Here is a 22,494-nt window from a genome sequence, read left to right on the forward strand (position 1 = left end):
GACGGCCACGTTGGTCCTCTAGTGTTCTGTCTGCATTTTTCTATTTACCTTGCAAAATTTGTACCCTTCTAAAATATATCTTATATGTGTAACAAAATGTTTTTTTGGCACACTTGCATTAACTCACCGCCCACTTTCACGTTATAAGGAAACGGCGTCTTACGGCTTGATGTTGCATTTGACTTCTCAGGTCTCCTCCTATTGGGTTCACTTATACTTCTATGGTCACTCAGAAATATAGTCTGGTCATTGTGATCTTTATTGTAGAAGTTGTCGAACTCTTGCATCTTCTTACCAAAAATCCATAAATTTGCATCCAGGTCTGGAGCACTTGTTGGAACAAACTTGATCCTATAAGGACAGGAGAAAGTGAATAACTAATAAACCCTACCATTCTTGAAAGTTTAAAATATTACTTGTCAGTAAAATATTTTCATGTTAGGTACTTATTAATGCTGTATTTTACCCAGTTACAAGACTGCCTTAACCTCAAAATTAGTCTATTTCTACTAAATTTCTCCTTAAATCATTTAGAAACCAGTAGAAATAAGAAATGAAGTGGCTGAATGTACAAAAATTGGTTATAGCCAATATACCTGCAATATGTTCATATACAATTCAACAGCAGTACCGTCCAACGTCACTTACCTTAAATGAAGGCCTTTTCTCTTGGACAACCTTTCTTTACCGATTGGAATACTCTTTCCCACTGTTCCTTGCAATCTTCCTAGCATTGTTTTTACATTGATTGAAATTCAGCTTACGTTTTCTTGAGTTATTCATGTTTTAAAGAGCTAATGGTGACAGCTTACAACAGGATTATTCCGCCACCTTGTATAACATCCAACGTTCTTTCAGGGAAGCCAACTTTAGCGATTAAAATAAAGTGTGTTTTAAAAGGAAATTCTCTTAGACTACCGGTACTTACTATCTTATGGAGGGAGTAACAACCAACGTTATTTCACTGGAACCTCACTTCAGACCAAAAATGTCACATCCAAAGTTATTCCACGGAGGTACTCTATTTTACTTGGTAACCTTAGCTATGACGTCAGTAGTTAGCTGCTACGGTACTCTGAATGTGAACTGCCTCCGAAGTCAGAGCAAGCAGGTCTTGCTAAAAGAATTTATTAAAGATTATGATTTAGACGTAGTTTTCTTGCAAGAGGTTAACGTCACTAACTTAGCTTTCCTCGGACCTCAATACACTTACATAATCAATGCCGGAGAAAATTTAAGAGGAACTGCCATAGTCTATAAAGCAGGGATAACTATCAAACTCAGTGAATGTCACCCGAGTGGAAGAATTTCATCCATACTCACCGAAGATAATACACTGAGATGATTAATATATATCTACATTCAGGAACACACAGACGCCAAGCACGGGAAGATTTCATTCAGAAGGAACTGCCTTATTTTCTGCGTCACAATTATTATAGCATTATTCTCGGAGATGATTTCAACTGTGTATTAAATGCAAAAGATCAGACTGGTGAATTCCATCCCTCCCTGGCATTACGGAGAGCATATCGCGAACTTAGGCTTTGTGATGTGTGAGAAGTTATTCATGGTAACAGAGCCGAATATCCTTTCTTCCGAGGTACGGCTGCTTCACGTATTTTATGTATTTTATGTAAATAAAGAATCAGAGAATAATATCCGAGCAGTAACTGTTAATGTTGCACCATTCAGCGATCATCATGCAGTAGTGATGAAGACTGCGGGACATAGACCGGCAGCACAGATGGGAAGGGGTTACTGGAAAATAAACAGCTTCTTACTGTCTGACGACGATATACGAAATGAATTTTCACTCCTGTGGAATGATCTGGAAACTAGAGTGCAAAGAGGTGGACAACTTTCGATCAAATCTTGGCTATACAAGTTTAAGCCAGCTATTCACAGCTTTTTCAAACGAAAGGGAGTAGAAAAGGCCATCAACCGACGCCGTACGTTGCATTCTGATTTTTCACGATCTTGTCACCCGTCAGCAAGCCGGAAATGACGTATCCAATCATTTGACCGCAGTTAAACGCAGAATCAACTCAATTCAGGAAACTCTTCTACGAGGAGCAATCATTCGCTCCCGGGCAACATCAGTCATACACGAAGAGAAAGCACAGTTGTACCACCTTGCCTCCGAAAAGAATAACGCGAAAAATAAATACATTCACTCGTTAATTACAGACAACAATAGGATTCTTACCACTACAAAAGACTGCACTACTGAAGCCGAAAAATTCTTCCAGGGAACATGTAGTGAAGGTGAGATTTCTATACCCGACCAAAACAAAATACTATCCTACTTAGATCAACGTTTGCCTGAGGAAGGAAAACATCAGCTGACCCGTGCGGTCATCGAGGAGGAAGTTCTAAAGGCCCTGCGCACTGCAAGTGACAGATAAGCTCCTGGCCCAGACGGTCTCAGCTACACCTTCTACAAAAAGTACTGGCCTGTCATTAAAGATACGCTCATAAAATTAATGAACATTCTATTAAACAACCCCGAAGAATCAACAGGATTCAGCGAAGGCATAATCATTCTTATTCCAAAAGTGCCAATGCCCCGAACTTTATCGGACTATCGTCCTGTAACCTTACTAAACGCAGACTACAAATTATTTATGAAAGTTCTCGCCAACAGGTTACGGCCGTTTTTGGAAACCATCATTCAGCAAGGGCAGACGTGTGGCATTCCGAACAAGAAAATCACTTTTAATCTCCAAGCAATTAGAGATGCTATATTATTATGTGAACACTACCCCCCAATGACGCAGCAATACTTAATGTTGACTTTGAAAAGGCTTTTGATCGAGTTCACCATGATTATTTATTTACGATACTCGATACGTTTTGTATTCCACAGTCAACATGTAGTATCATTAGAACTCTAAACACTCATGCTCATTCCCGAATACTCCTCAATGGTCATTTCTCCAAACCTATTCCGATACGAAATTCAGTGCGACAAGGATGTCCTCTATCTATGATCCTCTTCGCCTTAAGTGTAGAACCCTTCATTCGAGCTGCCCGTCACCTCCTAAAGGATGTACCAAATCCGCACAAGATGTTTACCGTCCGAGCGTATGCTGACGACGTAACACTTTTATTACGGAACCGAGCCCAAGCGGATCAGCTGATTGGAATATCTGTGTACGAAAGTGCCGCCAACGCGAAAGTGAATTATCAGAAATCTGTCTTGTTACCTGTAGGTACCTGGCCAAACCACTTCACAATTGCTGGAATCCCTGTCAAAGAAGAAATAACAATTGTCGGTTTGAAATTTACAGGCAAATTTCAGGAGACAGTCGAAAAGAATTGGACTGCAGTCATCAACACTGTCCGGAACACAATGACGAAGCATATCAGCAGAGATCTTAATCTAATTCAGAAAGTATGGCACATTGACTCATTCGCTCTGTCCAAGATATGGTACGCGGCTCAGGTTCTTTCCATTTCAGAGAAACATGCGCAAAGAATGGAACTTGGAATGAGTTATTGTCTATGGCGAGGATACATCTATCGCATATCAAGAAATCAGCTCAGAAGGCCAGATGACCAAGGGGGCCTAGGCCTCATCGCCGTCTCCGCTAAATGTCAGGCTCTGCTTCTGAGATCAATTCTAATGGCAAAGAACGGACTCAGAGATATTAATGATATTCATTTTTGGACATCACCTCAGAGTGGAAGCTTTAAACGAGTACTGCAGGCTATTGAATCTTTCTATCCTCATGTGAATCAACAGTGCATTCCACCCACGCAAATCATACCGTCGTCTTTTAAACCGTCATCTTGTTACTCCACAGATCATGGAAAAATTCCCAACAGAAATTGGAAAAATATCTGGAAACATTTCACAACACAAGAGATCCCAACAGACTGGAAAAGTTTAGCATACATCGCCACTCAAGATGCCATACCAACAGAGGGGAATAATTTCGCCACAACTTGGTCCAGTCACCCTTGTGTCAAAAATGTGAGATTCCAACTATTGACACACAACTCCACAGACTAACACGATGTGATGGTATGATGGACGTTTGGCGATGGACACTGACTCTGGTGCAGCAGTTAACATCTTCCAATAACCCTAACGATATATATCGTATCTTGTTAGCTTTGGACATACCCAACAGGAACAACAAGTTTGCCCTAGTGTGGTTAGCAATAGGCTTTCTTCATTATGCGCAGACCAACGAGAAATGCTCTGTACAATGTTTTAGGCAGTTTCTCAAGACTGCAAGACAAAAACTGAGAGTGTATAGTGCTTCTGGAGGGCAGGAGAAATTCCATGAACTTCATGTTATTACCTTATGATGACAGCGTGTGTAAATACTACTTTGTTTCTGTATGCATTTATTTGTTTCTCTATTTACTAATTGAATTTAACGATGTAATTGTTAAGTGTAGCGGTCACCGACGAAAGTGTCGCCTTTATGTTCCTCGTTTTAAAGTGATGGATCACGTGTGTTAATTATTTAAAAAACGAGATATCTTAATGGTCGTGTATTTCTGAAGATTTGTTTGTTTGCTGATTTTGTATTTGATATTTATCTGTAACAGTATGTCTAATTTAAGCAGCACTGTAATTAATTATGTATCCTATGCGTTGCTCTAGAAAATAAAATAACTATTTGAAAAAAATGTAATCAGTACTCCCCACACTGACTTTGACTGGCAGTAGGAATGGGGTCCTTCTCCAACTCCTGTGTAACTGGCATTAGTAAAGAAGGCCAACCATTGTAATGAATAGTTAATTTCTCGATGTGACTTGCAGAAGGCAAGGGAGCATGGAGTTTTATTTAAAACTCCCCTACCCGATTGTGTTTGGCTGTAGGCTAGGGTGCCCGCCATTATAAACAAATGTATCCATCTAAAATTTGACTAGCATTAGGCATAGAGGCCTGCGATTTTGATGGAAACACACCAACTTGGTATGAATGGCAGTAAGCTGGCTGGCAGTAGGAAAATGGGCCTGACATTATAATGATAACTGCACAACTCAATTTCCACTGCTAGTAGGGTAGTTGCCTGCCATTATAATAGAAACTCCTCAACTTTTATCTGTCTGGAAATAAGAAAGGGGCTGCCATTGTAACGAAAACTCCCCAAATCGATTGTGACCGCGCAGTGAGCAATGGGGCCTGCAATTATAATGTAAACTTCCCAACTCGATTGTGAATGGCAGTAAGCAAGTGAGCCTGCCGTTACCATCACAAATACGTAACAAACACTTTACATTGGAAACAACGTATGGGAGCCTCCCCATGCTGTTTCTCGGATAACGCTAAGAGGTGGTGGTGGTGGTGGTGATTATTGTTTTAAGAGGAAGTACAACTAGGCAACCATCCTCTATATAACACTAATCAGAGAGAAAAATTGAAGGGGTCCGACACTTCGAAAAATGAAGATATCAGCCAAAGGAAGACAAGGGCCACGAAGGGCGTGAAAATGAAAGACTCCCTAGCCCTCGCAAACCTAATAGCGTCGGGGTCGGAAAAGAACAAGAGTTGACCAAGGGAGGTCGGAAAGGATAGATGAAAGTGAGGAGCCTGGCATAAGTAAGTGGAAGCAATGCCAGGACTCAGTTAAGGGCCCCGTGGTCGCCAACCCACGCTCCAAAGTTCAGAGCCCCTGGGGCTAACGCTAAGAGACATGCAATTTTAAAACAATCTTATTTACTGCATGTACAGTATTTACTTCGATATTCGAATACAATGTAGAATACCGTAGCGAAGCACGGGTACATTTGCTAGTTAGCTCATAAATTTATGTAAATACCTAGGAGATTTTGGCAAAGAAATGAGCACTATTCTTGCCACTTCAGAAAGATAAAGGTAAGTTAATGGTATTGGTGGTGATGTCAATGATTTCTTTGAATCTAAAAGTTAATAAACCGGGCGAGTTGGCCGCGCGCGTAGATGTGCGCGGCTGTGAGCTTGCATCCCGAAGATAGTGGGTTCGAATCCCACTGTCGGCAGCCCTGAAGATGGTTTCCCGTGGTTTCCCATTTTTACACCAGGCAAATGCTGGGGCTGTACCTTAATTAAGGCCACGGCCGCTTCCTTCCAACTCCTGGGCCTTTCCTATCCCATCGTCGCCATAACACCTATCTGTGTCAGTGCGACGTAAAGCCCCTAGCAAAACAGAAAGTTAATAAAACAGATCTTTAACTCCCACAGAACTATAGTTTTGTGGACAAAATAGATCATAGAAGATGTAGCCTAAACATCCAGATGGTCATGAACTGTGGAATGGAGCAAATAAGGACATATTATAGGCAATATTAAGGAAAGTAGGTATTCAATCTTACTATGCAAACATCCCATCTCTAAGTTATTCCTGATAATTAAAATAATTATTTTTATCTGAGAATGAAAATAATGATGAAATACGGTACTGCATAAAAAGCAGGTTTGCGCTAGATCAATCGGTGTGACATCAACACACTGACTTCCTATGCTAATTCTAAAATGGAATACAGATTTCACTCCGACCATTTCAGCCTTGCAGCAACTATATTTCACAGGGAGAAGAAATCATCCTATATTCACAACAGACAAATAATTCAAAATGTAGGCCTAGGGTTACATCAGGGACTAATATGTTGGGAATTTTATGTACATTCTTTCCATGGATATAAAGCTGTAACTGCTAGAACTAGATAAGTCTTACAGAATTTAATTCTAGCGCTAGCCATTCATCTCTCTCGTCTAAATCTTCCGTAACTTTTACACACAACACAGAATTATTTCAACAGTTCACTGCTTGCCAAATCCGCTGATTCACATTACATTTTATCATTCTTTGAAATCTCAGGAAGGGTGCCTATAGTTCTTGATGAATTCATTAAAGTATTATTTTAATCACAATCGATTAAACCTTCTACAATACATTGTCTAATCAAATCCCTATCATAATTACGCTACACACACCTTCAACTTTTCAACGTCATTCCAAATTATTACACTTTGTTATAATTGTCTTTCACTCGCAATTCATACTTGACCACACTCAACGGATGGGACCTCATGCCTTGGTGCTATTTTACAGGAGTAGGCCACGTGTCAGCACCGTGTTTCACCCTCTCCTTTCCTACTACCATATATCACGTCATTCGCTTTTCTCATTGATTTTTCTGATGAGGTTGACGTATGGAAGGGCATCCGGTCGTAAAAATTCGATAAGAAGTTTAATCTGGTGGTGGTGTTGATTATTGTTTTAAGAGCAAGTACAACTGGGCAACCATCCTCTATCGACACTTTGTAGAATACACTAGAGGCCAGTGTCCGAATGCTCTTCACCTCACCACCTGCAGTGGGATGCGCTTTTTACTGTCCCGCAACTGAAGAGTTTTCTTTATTTTCTTTGCCACATAACTGGACTATTCGTACAGCAGAAGCAATCGCTATTTCCGAAGCTCTAGCATACAGTTAACGCAGTTCTTATGACTCAGTGTGTTGAAGACTCACAGTCATCTTTACCAGACAGGAGTCCTAAACTCGCCTCACTGTTCCTGTCATCGCCTCACACACAACTTCTTCTCCTACCAGATTTATAATGTTCAGGGGAAAAAATTAATAACAACTTTTGTTTCAGTCAACAACCTACTACCACTTACCATACAGAGCATTTTATCATCCCAGCAACCAGAGGTGTATATTGCACACCGATAAACGCTATAAACTTCGACGTGCTACAACATCGGAAATAATAACTAAACGTACTACAGTTGCAATGTTTATATTTCTTCTTTTTTCTCTGTGCATGTGTGTATACGCATTCTGTAAGGACTCACTGTTAAAACTATGAAATTCAATTACAATATAATGGAAGGTGTATATTTACTGTTTATATTTTGTATTGCAATATATTTGTAGCTGGCTGTTTGGTCTAGGATCTAGGCCATTAAAGAAAAACAACAACAATAAAAAAGACCGAACACCTTCCTGTTCGCTTGTATTAAGTGCAAGAACATATGTCGTTTTAGCAAGGCTAGTAAAAGGTATGTCATGGAATTTGTGCAATATTACCTATATGAATATGTTCCTGCCTATTTCCTTAGAAAACCCTATTCTCCCTGCTCTGCGTTGTTACACAAGACAATAACGCAGATTTTCACGGAATTAGCGTATTGTTGTTGGAATGATTTAAGATATGTGAGTTGCCTCAGTACATAATTTCCTGCTGAAGAAGAAATATAGCTGGCAATCAAAAAGTTTTACGATATTGGTGAATTCCCTGAGGCGTATTAGTCTATTGTGTGCATTGATGATGATGATGACGATGGTTGTTGTTTAAAGGGGCCTAACATCTAAGGTCATCGGCCCCATTGTATCTAACCTTCGTGATGTGTTATATAGCACGAGCAATATAACCGTAAGAACCATTATAAACATGTTTGCGGTATCGGAGCCATATTTGGCACGCGTATTCGGATAATATCCTGCAATCCATTTGGAGGGTGGTGGTGATAGGATGCATTCTCTAGAACAACGCGATCAGCCCCGCAATGACGTGAAGCGTTCTTTAGGTCGATGGATGAGAAGATGCACATGCATACTGACCTGGTCACAGTGAATTAATTTCTAGTGTAGGTTACTCCCACGGCAATTAGAAAGAAGTCGATGAAAGTTCCATCAAAACTGTCCAGTAGTTTCTACGATTAGCCTAGGAAACAAAACTTACCTTGTATTTATAGTAAAAGTACAGACTATCAAAGAAATCATTACATTTTTGTCGTACTAGCTAGATGACTTGGCAATTTTCAGCCGATTAGATTTTGTGTTAGGAGTAAGAAACTTGATCCGAAGTTGGAGTACAATTTGGCTGCGTATATGCATGGTGTTCACAAACATGTAGGAAGTAATGAGTGGGATGGGGTGGAGAGTACACGACATTTGCCCTACGGTCCATCGTTTACAAGGCACAGACTTTCCACCTTAGTGCGGGAAATATTGATGATAGCCTTACTTGGTGTACCACATTCTAATGCAGAAGTGCTCAAAGTGCCAAGGCATATGCACATAGGGAACGTTCGTGCTGTTTTCTGGTGTACTCCCCACCCCTATTTACTCCTCGCATGTTTGGGAACGTTCCATATAAAGAAACATTGTGAACTCTTGATAAGGTGACACACTTCATATCATTTACTAGAAATAAGGACCCAACAATTTTTTATAGTATTTACCTATTTATTAACGAATATATGAGTGCATTCACTTCGATGTTCGTTTTAATATCAGGGAGACTACTCATTCTTGCCCTTAACTTGGGACCGTGCGCTGGCGACCATGGTGAGCTTAGATGAGTCTTACCATGCTTCACTTACTTGTACCAGGCTCCTCAATTTCATCTATCCTATCCGGCCTCCCTTGGTACTCTTGTTCTTTTCCGGCCCCGAGGGTATTAGGTTTGCGAATCCTAGGGAGTCTTTCGTTTACACCGCCTTCGAGGCCCTTGCCTTTCTTTGGCCGATAGCACCATTTTTCGAAATATCGCATCCCTGCCCTATTTTTTCTCTCTCATTAATGTTATGTACAGGATGGTTGCCTAGTTGTAGTTCCTCTTACAATAATAATCACCACCATCACTGTGAAGTCCTGTCGAATTTGGAAAATTGTTTGCTATTTACCAGGGCCGTCTTTCTCCCATTTCACTTATATATGTCGTATTTTTCGCCCTCTCTTGTTCTTCTCTAGTAATAGCGTCGAACTTAAATTCTGATCCAACACAAGGATCACACCTCAAGCTGGTGAATGTAATACCTCATATTCTCGTGTGGATTGAGGATAATTTTCAGCTTTATGAAGAGCTCTCAGACGTCTCCTTGCCATGGCTGCCTTTCTTCTTGTTGGATGCTGATCGCCGGTGAACGTCCTCTACTCCTGAAGAGCCTGTAAAACAAGATATTTGGCAGAACAGTTGAGGAATTTTCATTTAATGATAATTCTCTTAGTGCAGGTTATATTTAGCTGTGGTATTGATTTTAGAGATTACTGTTCAAAGCAGTCAATTATTTAGTTAGTTTACTCTTTCAAATGTCCGAGTCATTGGTTGATCAGTGTCGAGGCCTTTTTGAGTCTAATTAATTCTTCTACCTCTGGGAATGGATGTTTGTGTTTTTCACAATACTTTCCGATTGATATTCAATCAACGCACTACTCTACCAACCTCCACAGGTCCAGGCAATAGTCACTGAATGCCTCCATATAGGGTTCCCGTCATGAAAGCCACCCGAACTTCAAACAGAGCCAAATCCACCAGTGCGGCACAGTTCATACCCGTGACCCCACACATGTGGGTAAACGGTGCAAGAAGAAGAAGAGCTCAATTTTTCAAATATCCCATGAGCTGTTCCTCTTATTAGGAAAATATGCGTTGGTGGGGATTCGTTTAACACAAACACCCAGTCGCGATCCAATGGAGTTTAACATATATGATTAAAACCATTCAACACAGCCGGAAATCAAACCGACGGCCCCGAGGCCTGAAGGCCAATTCGCTGACCACTCAGTTATGGGGCCAGATGTTCAGTCCTTATACCAAAGGCTGGTTGAATAACGAACGTCTCACTAAGAAATTCCGAAGGCATCCAAGTTAGGATGATTCCAAGAGTGGGAGACAGGCAATGAGGAGGACAAAAGCAATGACCGGGATAGTTTCAGGAGGATTGTGAAAAGTCATCGTGTCTTAATGTGAAGTCTGAACACAGAAGAAGGAGAGGGCCTTTACCAGAAGAGCAATAGACGAGTTCAAGAGATGCTGGCAGGACGTCAAAGCCTGCAGACGAACAAGTTGTACTAGACATTGAAAATGAGGCTCAATAGGAATGTTAATAATTCTGTAAGTTACTGAAGAGTCTCCGTGACTCAGGCGGCAGTGCGCCGGCCTCTCACAGCTGGATACCGTGGTTCAAATCCCGTCACTCCATGCGAGATTTGTGCTGGACAAAGCGAAGGCGGGACAGGTTTTTCTCCGGGTACTCCGGATTTCCCTGTCATCTTTCATTCCAGCAACTCTCTCCACTATCTTTTCATTTCAACTATTCTATATAAATATAAATATAAATGGATACACGTATGTATATGTGTGTGTGTGTGTACGTTCCACATCTCCTCGTGAACCACAGGAGCTATTTCAACCAAACTTGTGCACACATGACTCACTATCTGGAAAATGTATTGTGTTGCTAAGACACCAAACTTAGTACATATATGACTGCCTGTCTTGAAAAAAATACTAAGGGAGCATGCCACCCCTAACACACATACTGGTAGGGATGACACGTACAAATATAATCCAAAATGACCGGTCTTAGTAACGAATCCGTCGTTTATGGGGTGGTGGTTGTGATAGTGGTGATTATTGTTTTAAGAGGCAGTACAACTAGGCAGCAATCCTCTACATAAGACTAATCTGAGAGTAAAATGGGAGTTATCCGAGACTTCGAAAATGGAAGGAATCCACCAGATAAAGGCAAGGGCCACGAAGGGCATGAAATTGAATGACTCCCTGGGCCTCAACTACTCTAACAACATCGTGGTTGGAAAAGAACGAGAGTTGACCAAGGCAGGTCGGATAAGGTAAATTAAAATGAGGAGCCTGCAACAATTAAGTGGAAGAAATTCCAGTACTCAGCTAAGGGCCCCGTGGTCTCCAACCCACGTTCCTAAGATGAGAAAAACTTGGGCCCATTTTAGTCGCCTCTTACGAGAGGCAGGGGATACAGTTGGTGTTGTTCTACCGCCCTCACCCACAGGGGCACGTTTATGGGATCACTGACGTAAATTGGATGAGATGGATGACCTTTATGTCCAAATTCATCCGAAAATGGCACGGGGCGGAGGAGAATTTTTTCCAAAATGACCAAGATTATTGTTGAATCCATATTTTTGGGATAGCTAGGCGGTTTGGTGAGAGTACTCGTGCCAGAATCCTGACCTTTAAATCTATAGCGCACCGCGTATGTAGGCCTAAATACAGTTATCAGTCTTGTTTTGAAAAAATCAAATATTTATTAACCATATGGATCTCCACAAGAACAAAGGTTTGCGCGAAAAATAAATAATGTAAAACTTTAAAATTAAATACATATTAATAACTGCAAGACAACAAAGTTGCTCGCAAAATGAATGTCACAATAAAGAAATCTACAATAATACATTTCACACATAATTAATGGTATACGAATTCTATTTTAAGCAATACGCGGGATGGGCCGGGAACTACAGCTAGTAGTGTATAAAATAGCTTTTTCTTTATTCGTTCGTTCATTGACATCTACGAGAATTTTTCTAAATAATTGAAACAATAAGAATACAAAGGTCATTAGGGAATTCTAGTAACGAGTTTGGAGGTCGCACGTGAGGATGTTATCAATCTGAGCACGTCAGAACGGGGAGTGATAATTCACGTCAGTACTGAGAACGTATATGTCGAGTTTCGAGACATTAGCTGCAACGACGTAGAAGCGGATTGACGCTTACTGGGAGGGCTACATAACAACGCTTTCCGATGCTAAATGTAGCAATTTTGCTGTCCAAGGATTGTGCAAGAAGCGTGACTTTTGATATCAAAGAATGGATCAGCGCTGTATTGAACAAATAAAGGCAAAATGCAGGCTTGACATAATTCTGCGTGGGGAAATGCTGGCAAATCCACGATCAGCCACCGGCCGAGCATCAGATGGGGTTACGAAAGTCTCAGGTAATATCCCTGCCCACCATAGGACTATCGCACGTAGGTTAGGGATGACTGTTTCATCAGTTATCACCATAATCAACCAGGACCTGCAGTTAGAAAAGCGGCATAAGCGACGAGTTTACAAGCTGTTGCGTCGTCACATTTCCGAACGCCGCACTAACGCAAGAAACCTGTGTGAGGGCTATCTGGCAGGGGGGAAGTGGAAAAATGTGGTGACGTCAAAAAACTAAACGTGTACCTTAGTGAATGTAACAAATCCCGTTCGATTTAATACCGCCCTAGGGACAAGAAAGAAATACAACCGGACATTGTACAAAGAATGTCAGGAAAGTGATACTGCTACAATGGCAAGTTAACCATTCGCCGTGTCGCTAATAATGTAAAAGTGAACTCTGTATCAGCATGAGGTTTCAACACGCATTTAATACACAGATATCCCAGCACACCTCTCGTTCGACTCGTCTTTTCTTAGAGAGAATGGAGATGGAAATTGGAATCCGTGCATTCCTTTTAATGACATTCCGGTGAAGGCACACGACTTGTCACCCACGGACTTTTGTGCATTTGGACTCCTAGAAAGGGACATAGGAAATAGACGCTCATGCCGTATCAATGGCGTCTGAAAATCCTGCCAGTAGTAGTAGGATGAGATAGACATGGTATCTCTGTGAAAAACACAGCTGCAATGGAAATTTCGTTGTCGGGTTATAGCTGGAAATATTTGATTTCAAACTGAGCAAGATCGTTGATGGAGACATGGCATTGGATAAGCTAATTACCCTTCAAACTTCTTCCCCAGGGATCCCAAACGACCTTTTGTATGTTCATGTCAGATGAACTACTAAAAAATATACTTAAGTTTTAAGCATTAAAATACATAGTAGGTCTCCGTGGCACCTCACTCTAAGATCCAGTGTATCATAGCTATACTGGGCACGTTGTGTGATCATTTGTTACAGCTACACCGTCACCTAAATTACGTGACATGTTACCATTTAAAAATACTTGTACTTGTTTTCGTATTTCAGGTAAACGACCACGAAACGGAACCGCCGAAGAGGAGCGAAAAATTGCAATCTGTATTGCCGACAGAATCCTTGCTGAAATTCTGCATCAACGACAAGTGATCGAAGGGAAACAAAGAAGAAAACACTGAACTAATAGATCAGTCAAAGGGTCAGGATCTATAGAGTAATTAATAAGTTACAAGATTGTGAGCAACTGCAGCGTGACCTCGAAAATGTTGTGAGATGGACAGCAGATGTTGATAAACGGGGTTAAAAGTCAGGTTGTGAGTTTCACAAATAGGAAAAGTCCTCTCATTTTTAATTGCTGCGTTGATGGGGTGAAAGTTCATTTTGGGGATCATTGTAAGTATCTAGGTGTTAATATAAGGAAAGATCTTCATTGGGGTAATCACATAAATGGGATTGTAAATACAGGGTACAGATCTCTGCACATGGTTATGAGGGTGTTTAAGGGTTGTAGTAAGGATGTAAAGGAGAGGGCATATAAGTCTCTGGTAAGACCCTAACTAGAGTATGGTTCCAGTGTATGGGACCCTCACCAAGATTACCTGATTCAAGAACTGGAAAAAATCCAAAGAAAAGCAGCTCGATTAGTTCTGGGTGATTTCCGACAAAAGAGTAGCATTATAAAAATGTTGCAAAGTCTGGGTTGGGAGGATTTGAGAGAAAGAAGAAGAGCTGCTCGACTAAGTGGTATGTTCCGAGCTATCAGCGGAGAGATGGCGTGGAATGACATTAGTAGACGAATAAGTTTGAGTGGCGTTTATAAAAGTAGGAAAGATCACAATATGAAGATAAAGTTGGAATTCAAGAGGACAAATTGTGGCAAATATTCATTTATAGGAAGGGGAGTTAGGGATTGGAATAACTTACCAAGGAGATGTTCAATAAATTTCCAATTTCTTTGAAATCATTTAGGAAAATGCTAGGACAACAACAGGTAGGGAATCTGCCACCTGGGCGACTGCCCTAAATGCAGATCAGTATTGATTGATTGATTGATTAAAAAACTGAGTACTCTCTGTTTCTGTGGCAGTTTCGAAAGTGAAGAACCGAAACGGATAACCAGGAAAGGCAAGCCACTGGACTTGTTATTAAAGAGTAGAATAAGTTACGTTAGAATACGTATTGCGAGATAAGAAATCAGAAGGGGAAGTGGCCACGTTCGATGTGGCATGAAGACTCCAGGATGCTACTTATCAGGCCATTGCAGGACACAAAATGGTGGGTTTTATTTGTTCCTTTTAGTTCTTGGGTACTGGTCCCTTCTTAGCCATTTGTAGGCCTTAACGACTTTTTTAAATTCTCTTTCTTTCGACTGCATTTTGTTTGCTCATTCTCGATTCAAATCATCATTAGTTCATCCGCCACCACATTTCTCTAGGAATTACATATACTTGAACGATATCTGAAAAGAGAGTGAAATGAAATAAAAAATGAAACTAGTGCTTGAAAATATCCAGGGGTATCATATTATTTGCAAGCTAAATGAAATATTGGATCACTTGCTTCAAGTAAGAACCTTTAACATCTGTTGATTTGGAGGAAAGTTGCTGTCTGTAAAGTGACGATCCTTTACAGAACTTGGAGGTGACTGAGGTACGATTTCTGTGACCCTAGCGTGGTTAAAACATATATGGTTACAGTTATACTAATTTCAGTTTATGTTTCCAGGATGTCCATTGCGGGTTACCTGAATTCATTTGAGATGGGAAAAATATTTTATCTAAATTCTGGAAGTTGTTTACTTAATAAAAACAGAATTCGTATTAATCTAAAACTATTTAAAACTATCTCAAACTACCTAAAACTATCCCAAAATATCTCAAACTATCTAAAACTATCTCAAACTATCCCGAACTTCTACAAATATCTACTGTCCCTTCTAGGTCCTTTTTTTAGGATATTTTAGTTTTTAGGCAATGTATAAGTCTTCAAGGTCCGAGCCCCAGATATAAGCTACATCAAGCAGCTTCTTACCTCTTCTTTAAGATTGTTTACGATGATTTCTCTTCGCAATTCAATGTCCACGTTCTGCCAAGCGCTTGCGGAAGAAATCCAGTCATCCAGAATCTCGTCCCTCGAGCCGCAGCAACGGAATTATTAGTTCTCCTGATCCTTCGTATTCTTTGATCAATCCCGTCTTCCCTTGTGATTTTTAGCACGACATCACTGTTCTTGGTGTGAGAATCTGTGTTTTGTCAACAGTGAAGAGACATTTGAAAATTACGTTCTCCTTATTCACCTCTTTGATCATGAGGGATCAGAGGGTCCTGTGAAGAGCATGTCTTTTTAACGCCTAATTACAAGAGCAGCAGTCAGCAGGCGAAAATGTTTTACCCACGCCTGTTATAAAGGATGTAAAAGAAGCTTCAATATCGCCAACAATTCTTGGATATTTTGTTAGTGCGTCGTTGTTTATAATCTGAGTTACACTGTAAGCCAGTGAGGTCGGAAGGTATAACGCGCAACAAGGATTTCGATTCGGATGGACCTTGATCACAAACCTGACCAGATGTATCCATTTCTGTCCAAACATAGGTGCCATGCCGTGGTAGTGAGTGAATGTATATCATCATTTCTGAGAGGCATCTCCACCTCGGGCTGTTCAGAAATCATTCCTGTCTCTTGAGCTGTAGTGACGGGGCTGCTACTGAAGGCAGTTCGTATGTATTGATAGAATCATGGCGATGGTCACTGATGTATGTTTGGCTCGTGCTTATTGTAATAGTGTGTGAGTAGTTACAATTTGGGAAGAATTATTACCCTAAAATGTATTTCAAAATCGTCTCCTGCCTTTGTCATGATGGAAATTCTATTCCCAAATTTCTCCTTCTGAAGGAACCATCGCCTTTCTGACACAACTTGGGAAATTCTGTCTTCTTCATCAGTCTGTTCGATTCATAAACCTATCAGATTTTTCACAAAACTTAAATAGATCTCTCGCAGTATTCTTATATCATACTTTGAAGAAGGTTTTGGAATTTGATTTGGGCGTTGATATTTATGCAACTTTTCCAGTAACTCCCCATGATTCAGGAGAAATCTTATGAATACTCGTTAATTTATAAATGCGTGACATTGTCTTTCATGACTTACTTTGTCCAGAGATTATTCCTTCAACCATTTCTCCAATTCCCAGAAAGAATTCCGTCTGAGAAGGAATCAGTCGGGCGTAATCCTCGGGTAACGTCATCCACAAACGAAACACTGTCAACAAATTCCCCGGTACTATGATGTGGCATGTAGGAGCGACAGTTTTAATTGCAAAAGTGATGGCTTCGATTTGACAAGAATGGCAAAATACGTAGATGGTTAAAATTTGTGATATGTTCCTTCTTCATTTGAGTCTTCTGATGTGATGATAGGTAAAAGCCTATGATGTGTCGAGGATGGTGAGTTTCATTAAGAGTTATAAGAGGTTTAAGCTCAGCATATGACAGTAAAAGTGCTTCTGTGCCCTCCATTGAATCTCCCTGTTTCAGAAGACGTCTCTAAAATGCTGCTTTTTTGGTCCAGTTTTCCCCGTCATCCCACGTGATTTTTAGCGCGACGTCAGAGTCCTTTGTGTGAGAATCTGTGTTTTGTCAAGAGTGAAGACACACTTGTAATTTACGTTCTCCTTGCTCACCTCGTTGATCATGAGGCACCAGGAGGTCCTGTGTCGATCATGTCCTTTTAGAGCCTAATTACGTGATTGGGGTAAGTATTGTTGAGCAGCTGTCAGCAAGCGAATATGGTTTACCCTTGCCTGTTATAAGGGAAGTAGGAAGCTCCATTATCACAAACAATCCTTGGTATTTTGTTAGAGTGTCGTTGTTTATAAGCTGTATTACATCGTAAGCCAGTGAGGTATAAAGGTGCAAGGCACAATGGGCGTTGATCACAAACTGCGTACCATCCCGTGGTTGTCAGTGAATGCGTTTCTTAAAGGGTAATACCTCAGCATCAGCATCTCCCGCCCTTCAGAAAACATTCCTGTCTCTTGAAAAGAAGAGTTAGTTCGTATGTATTAGAAGGATCACGGAGATGATCACTGTCGTATGCTTGGTTGCGTGATTATTTTAATAGTGTTCGATCTGTGTGGAGTCACAAATTGGGAAGAATTGTTCTCAGTAGCATTTTATACTCGCCACCAATGCATCTCAAAATAGTCTCCGGCCTTTGCCATGTTCGTAATTCTCCTGCCAAATTTATCCTTCTGAAAGGGCCATCGCCTTTATGACACAACTTGAGCTATTGTGTTGTCTTCATGAGCCTGTTTCGTCTAATTAACATATCAGAATTTACTCAGAATTTGCTGAGAACTCTTTCCTCGCACAATTGCTAAAAATTTTGAAGAATTTTCAGGAATTTGAGGTGGATGGTAAGATTCATGCAATTTCTCCAGTAACTCTCCACGACTCAGCGAAATCTCACGAATACTCATTTATTTATAAATGCGTGACACAGCGTTTCATGACGTACATCGTCCGGTGAGTTTTCCTTGAACCATTTCTCAATGGCCTCTGGGATGGAATCCGCAGAGCGTACACCTTAGATGACGTCTTCCACAAACCTTATGAGGTTACATGTTGTAGCGAACTGTTTAGTTGCAAAAGTGATTTGAGTAGAGTGCCAATCGTAGCTTTCTCCTTCAGTACAGTACGTAGGTGGTATGTTTCTTCTTCATTTGACTCTTCTGATGTGATGCTAGGTGTTTCATTAACACTTCTAGGAGGTTTAAGTGCATCAAATGGCAGTAAAAGATGTTTTTTTGCTCTTTGTTGAATCTATCATCAAGTACAACAATTAGTCTCTCAGATGCTCTTTTCTCTGCCCAGTTCTCGACGCGGTTTGAGAGGACGGGCCATGTCTCACATTCTCGTCGATGTTGCTGTTAACACTGCTCATTTTTCGAGGACTGCTCCTCTCCTGGGAAAAATGGCTTTTATCCTTTACATTTAAGTAATTAATAAACGATTTCGTGGTAAGAGTAAATTTCAAATTTCTTCTTATATTGAAATCGTTTTTCAGAATTATGGAAATTTACTCTGCTTAGCTTCTTGATGATTCTTAGTTGTGTTTATGTTAACATCGAGGATTACATGCAGAGAACCCTTGCTTCTTGATGATTCTTAGTTGTGTTTATGTTAACATCGAGGATTACATGCAGAGAACCATTGCTTCTTTATGATTCTTAGTTGCGTTTATGTTAACATCGAGGACTACATGCAGAGAACCATTGCTTCTTTATGATTCTTAGTTGCGTTTTTGTTAACGTCGAGGACTACATGCAGAGAACCATTGCTTCTTTATGATTCTTAGTTGCGTTTTTGTTAACGTCGAGGACTACATGCAGAGAACCCTTGCTTCTTGATGATTCTTAGTTGTGTTTATGTTAACATCGAGGACTACATGCAGAGAGCCCTTGCTTCTTGATGATTCTTAGTTGTGTTTATGTTAACATCGAGGATTACATGCAGAGAACCCTTGCTTCTTGATGATTCTTAGTAGTGTTTATGTTAACATCGAGCACTACATGCAGAGAACCCTTGCTTCTTGATGATTCTTAGTTGTGTTTATGTTAACGTCGAGCACTACATGCAGAGAACCCTTGCTTCTTGATGATTCTTTGTTGTGTTTATGTTAACGTCGAGCACTACATGCAGAGAACCCTTGCTTCTTTATGATACATAGTTGTGTTTATGTTAACATCGAGGATTACATGCAGGGAACCATTGCTTCTTTATGATTCTTAGTTGTGTTTATGTTAACATCGAGGATTACATGCAGAGAACCATTGCTTCTTTATGATTCTTAGTTGCCTTTTTGTTAACATCGAGCATTACATGCAGAGAACCCTTGCTTCTTGATGATTCTTAGTTGTGTTTATGTTAACGTCGAGCACTACAAGCAGAGAATCGTTGCTTCTTGATGATTCTTAGTTGTGTTTATGTTAACATCGAGGATTACATGCAGAGAACCCTTGCTTCTTGATGATTCTTAGTTGTGTTTATGTTAACATCGAGGATTACATGCAGAGAACCATTGCTTCTTTATGATTCTTAGTTGCGTTTATGTTAACATCGAGGATTACATGCAGAGAACCATTGCTTCTTTATGATTCTTAGTTGCGTTTTTGTTAACGTCGAGGACTACATGCAGAGAAACTTTGCTTCTTGATGATTCTTAGTTGTGTTTATGTTAACATCGAGGATTACATGGAGAGAACCATTGCTTCTTTATGATTCTTAGTTGCGTTTTTGTTAACATCGAGCATTACATGCAGAGAACCCTTGCTTCTTGATGATTCTTAGTTGTGTTTATGTTAACATCGAGGACTACATGCAGAGAGCCCTTGCTTCTTGATGATTCTTAGTTGTGTTTATATTAACATCGAGGACTACATGCAGAGAACCCTTGCTTCTTGATGATTCTTAGTAGTGTTTATGTTAACATCGAGCACTACATGCAGAGAACCCTTGCTTCTTGATGATTCTTAGTTGTGTTTATGTTAACGTCGAGCACTACATGCAGAGAACCCTTGCTTCTTGATGATTCTTTGTTGTGTTTATGTTAACGTCGAGCACTACATGCAGAGAACCCTTGCTTCTTTATGATACATAGTTGTGTTTATGTTAACATCGAGGATTACATGCAGGGAACCATTGCTTCTTTATGATTCTTAGTTGTGTTTATGTTAACATCGAGGATTACATGCAGAGAACCATTGCTTCTTTATGATTCTTAGTTGCCTTTTTGTTAACATCGAGCATTACATGCAGAGAACCCTTGCTTCTTGATGATTCTTAGTTGTGTTTATGTTAACGTCGAGCACTACATGCAGAGAACCCTTGCTTCTTTATGATTCTTAGTTGTGTTTATGTTGACGTCGAGGATTACATGCAGATTACATGATTCTTAGTTGTGTTTATGTGAACGTCGAGCACTACATGCAGAGAACCCTTGCTTCTTGATGATTCTTAGTTGTGTTTATGTTAACATCGAGCGTTACATGCAGAGAACCCTTGCTTCTTGATGATTCTTAGTTGTGTTTTTTTAACATCGAGGATTACATGCAGAGAACCCTTGCTTCTTGATGATTCTTAGTTGTGTTTATGTTAACATCGAGCACTACATGCAGAGAACCCTTGCTTCTTGATGATTCTTAGTTGTGTTTATGCTAACGTCGAGCACTACATGCAGAAAACCCTTGCTTCTTGATGATTCTTAGTTGTGGTTTTGTTAACATCGAGGATTACATGCAGAGAGCCCTTGCTTCTTGATGATTCTTAGTTGTGTTTATGTTATCATCGAGCATAACATGCAGAGAACCCTTGCTTCTTGATGATTCTTAGTTGTGTTTATGTTAACATCGAGCACTACATTCAGAGAAACCTTGCTTCTTGATGATCCTTAGTTGTGTTTATGTTAACGTCGAGCACTACATGCAGAGAACCCTTGCTTCTTTATTATTCTTAGTTGTGTTTATGTTAACGTCGAGCACTACATGCAGAGAACCCTTGCTTCTTGATGATTCTTAGTTGTGTTTATGTGAACGTCGAGCACTACATGCAGAGGACACTTGCTTTTTGATGATTCTTAGTTGTGTTTATGTTAACGTCGAGCACTACATTCAGAGAAACCTTGCTTCTTGATGATTCTTAGTTGTGTTTATGTTAACGTCGAGCACTACATGCAGAGAACCCTTGCTTCTTGATGATTCTTAGTTGTGTTTTTGTTAACATCGAGGATTACATGCAGAGAACCCTTGCTTCTTGATGATTCTTAGTTGTGTTTATGTTAACATCGAGGACTACATGCAGAGAACCCTTGCTTCTTGATGATTCTTAGTTGTGTTCATGTTAACATCGAGGGCTACATGCAGAGAACCTTTGCTTCTTGCTGCTGTGTGGATATTGAACGCTCGCTGATTCTCAAATCAGCAGCTTCTTCAGTTCTTCCTTTACCTCCTCGCACCGATGACAAACACACCCTCGGCGTTGTACTTCCGTTGTTTCTGGTATTGGACTTTAGTTGATATCCAGCGAGTCAATCTGTCCTCCTGCAATGCAATCGACGTGTCTATAACTGATGGTATTCTGGCAGCCTGTTCTATACTTTGCTGACATTTGACATACATTCTGACACATTTCGCTTACTTTTCCCATGTATCTACTACAAGGCCTTGATCCAGACAAACTTTTCTTGCCACGAAATGTCTTGCGGAATGGAGTTGCCTTGTGATTGATCTTCCTGCTGTGTATAAGACTGGGCGTTCTATGGAACATAAAGGTGTCTGAAACTCAGCGCTGGGGACAACAGAACCTATAACCTCAGGAGCAGGATCTATGATTGTGGCTCCCATACGAGAATATTTCATCGACTCACGAGAAACAGAGGACACTTCGTATGTGTCGCTGACGCCTACGTTCTTGACTCCAACAGCGGTCTCTCGGAACATCACATTCTGATGAAAGCAAATTCGGACACAGCCACCAGATAGTGCGTGGAGGTACTGCAGTTAGATCCAGTTCCTGAAAACATAGAAATCACGCGATCATTGGTAGAAAAGTTTCTAAACGTGATCGATCTGCATGGTTAATTTCCTCACTTGGAGTTCAGGGCAGTCCGTTTTTGGTCAAGAGATTAGTTGTGTTTGGAGCTGTGATGGAGGAAGGAGTTGGTAAGGATCAAAAGGAGTGTTTGGATGTAGAAGCGAATTATTATTATTATTATTAGCGAGCGGAATGGCTACGTGTTTGGAGCTATCCTG

General features: G+C 40.4%; 1 protein-coding gene across 1 annotated transcript in view; it reads right to left on the reverse strand.

The window, feature by feature from the left end:
* The window catches only part of LOC136875414 (uncharacterized), a 169,429-nt gene extending 147,568 nt beyond the window's left edge, over window positions 1-21,861 (reverse strand). Inside the window, exons 1-2 of the mRNA XM_068228056.1 lie at window positions 21,689-21,861; window positions 114-351 (exon numbers count right to left, since the gene is read on the reverse strand). Of these exons, the coding sequence (XP_068084157.1) occupies window positions 114-351; window positions 21,689-21,861 (411 nt within the window). The remainder of the gene's footprint in view (window positions 1-113; window positions 352-21,688) is intronic.
* Between the last annotated feature and the right edge of the window lie 633 nt (window positions 21,862-22,494).

Source organism: Anabrus simplex, chromosome 6, assembly GCF_040414725.1.
Source record: "Anabrus simplex isolate iqAnaSimp1 chromosome 6, ASM4041472v1, whole genome shotgun sequence".
Lineage (NCBI taxonomy): Eukaryota > Metazoa > Arthropoda > Insecta > Orthoptera > Tettigoniidae > Anabrus > Anabrus simplex.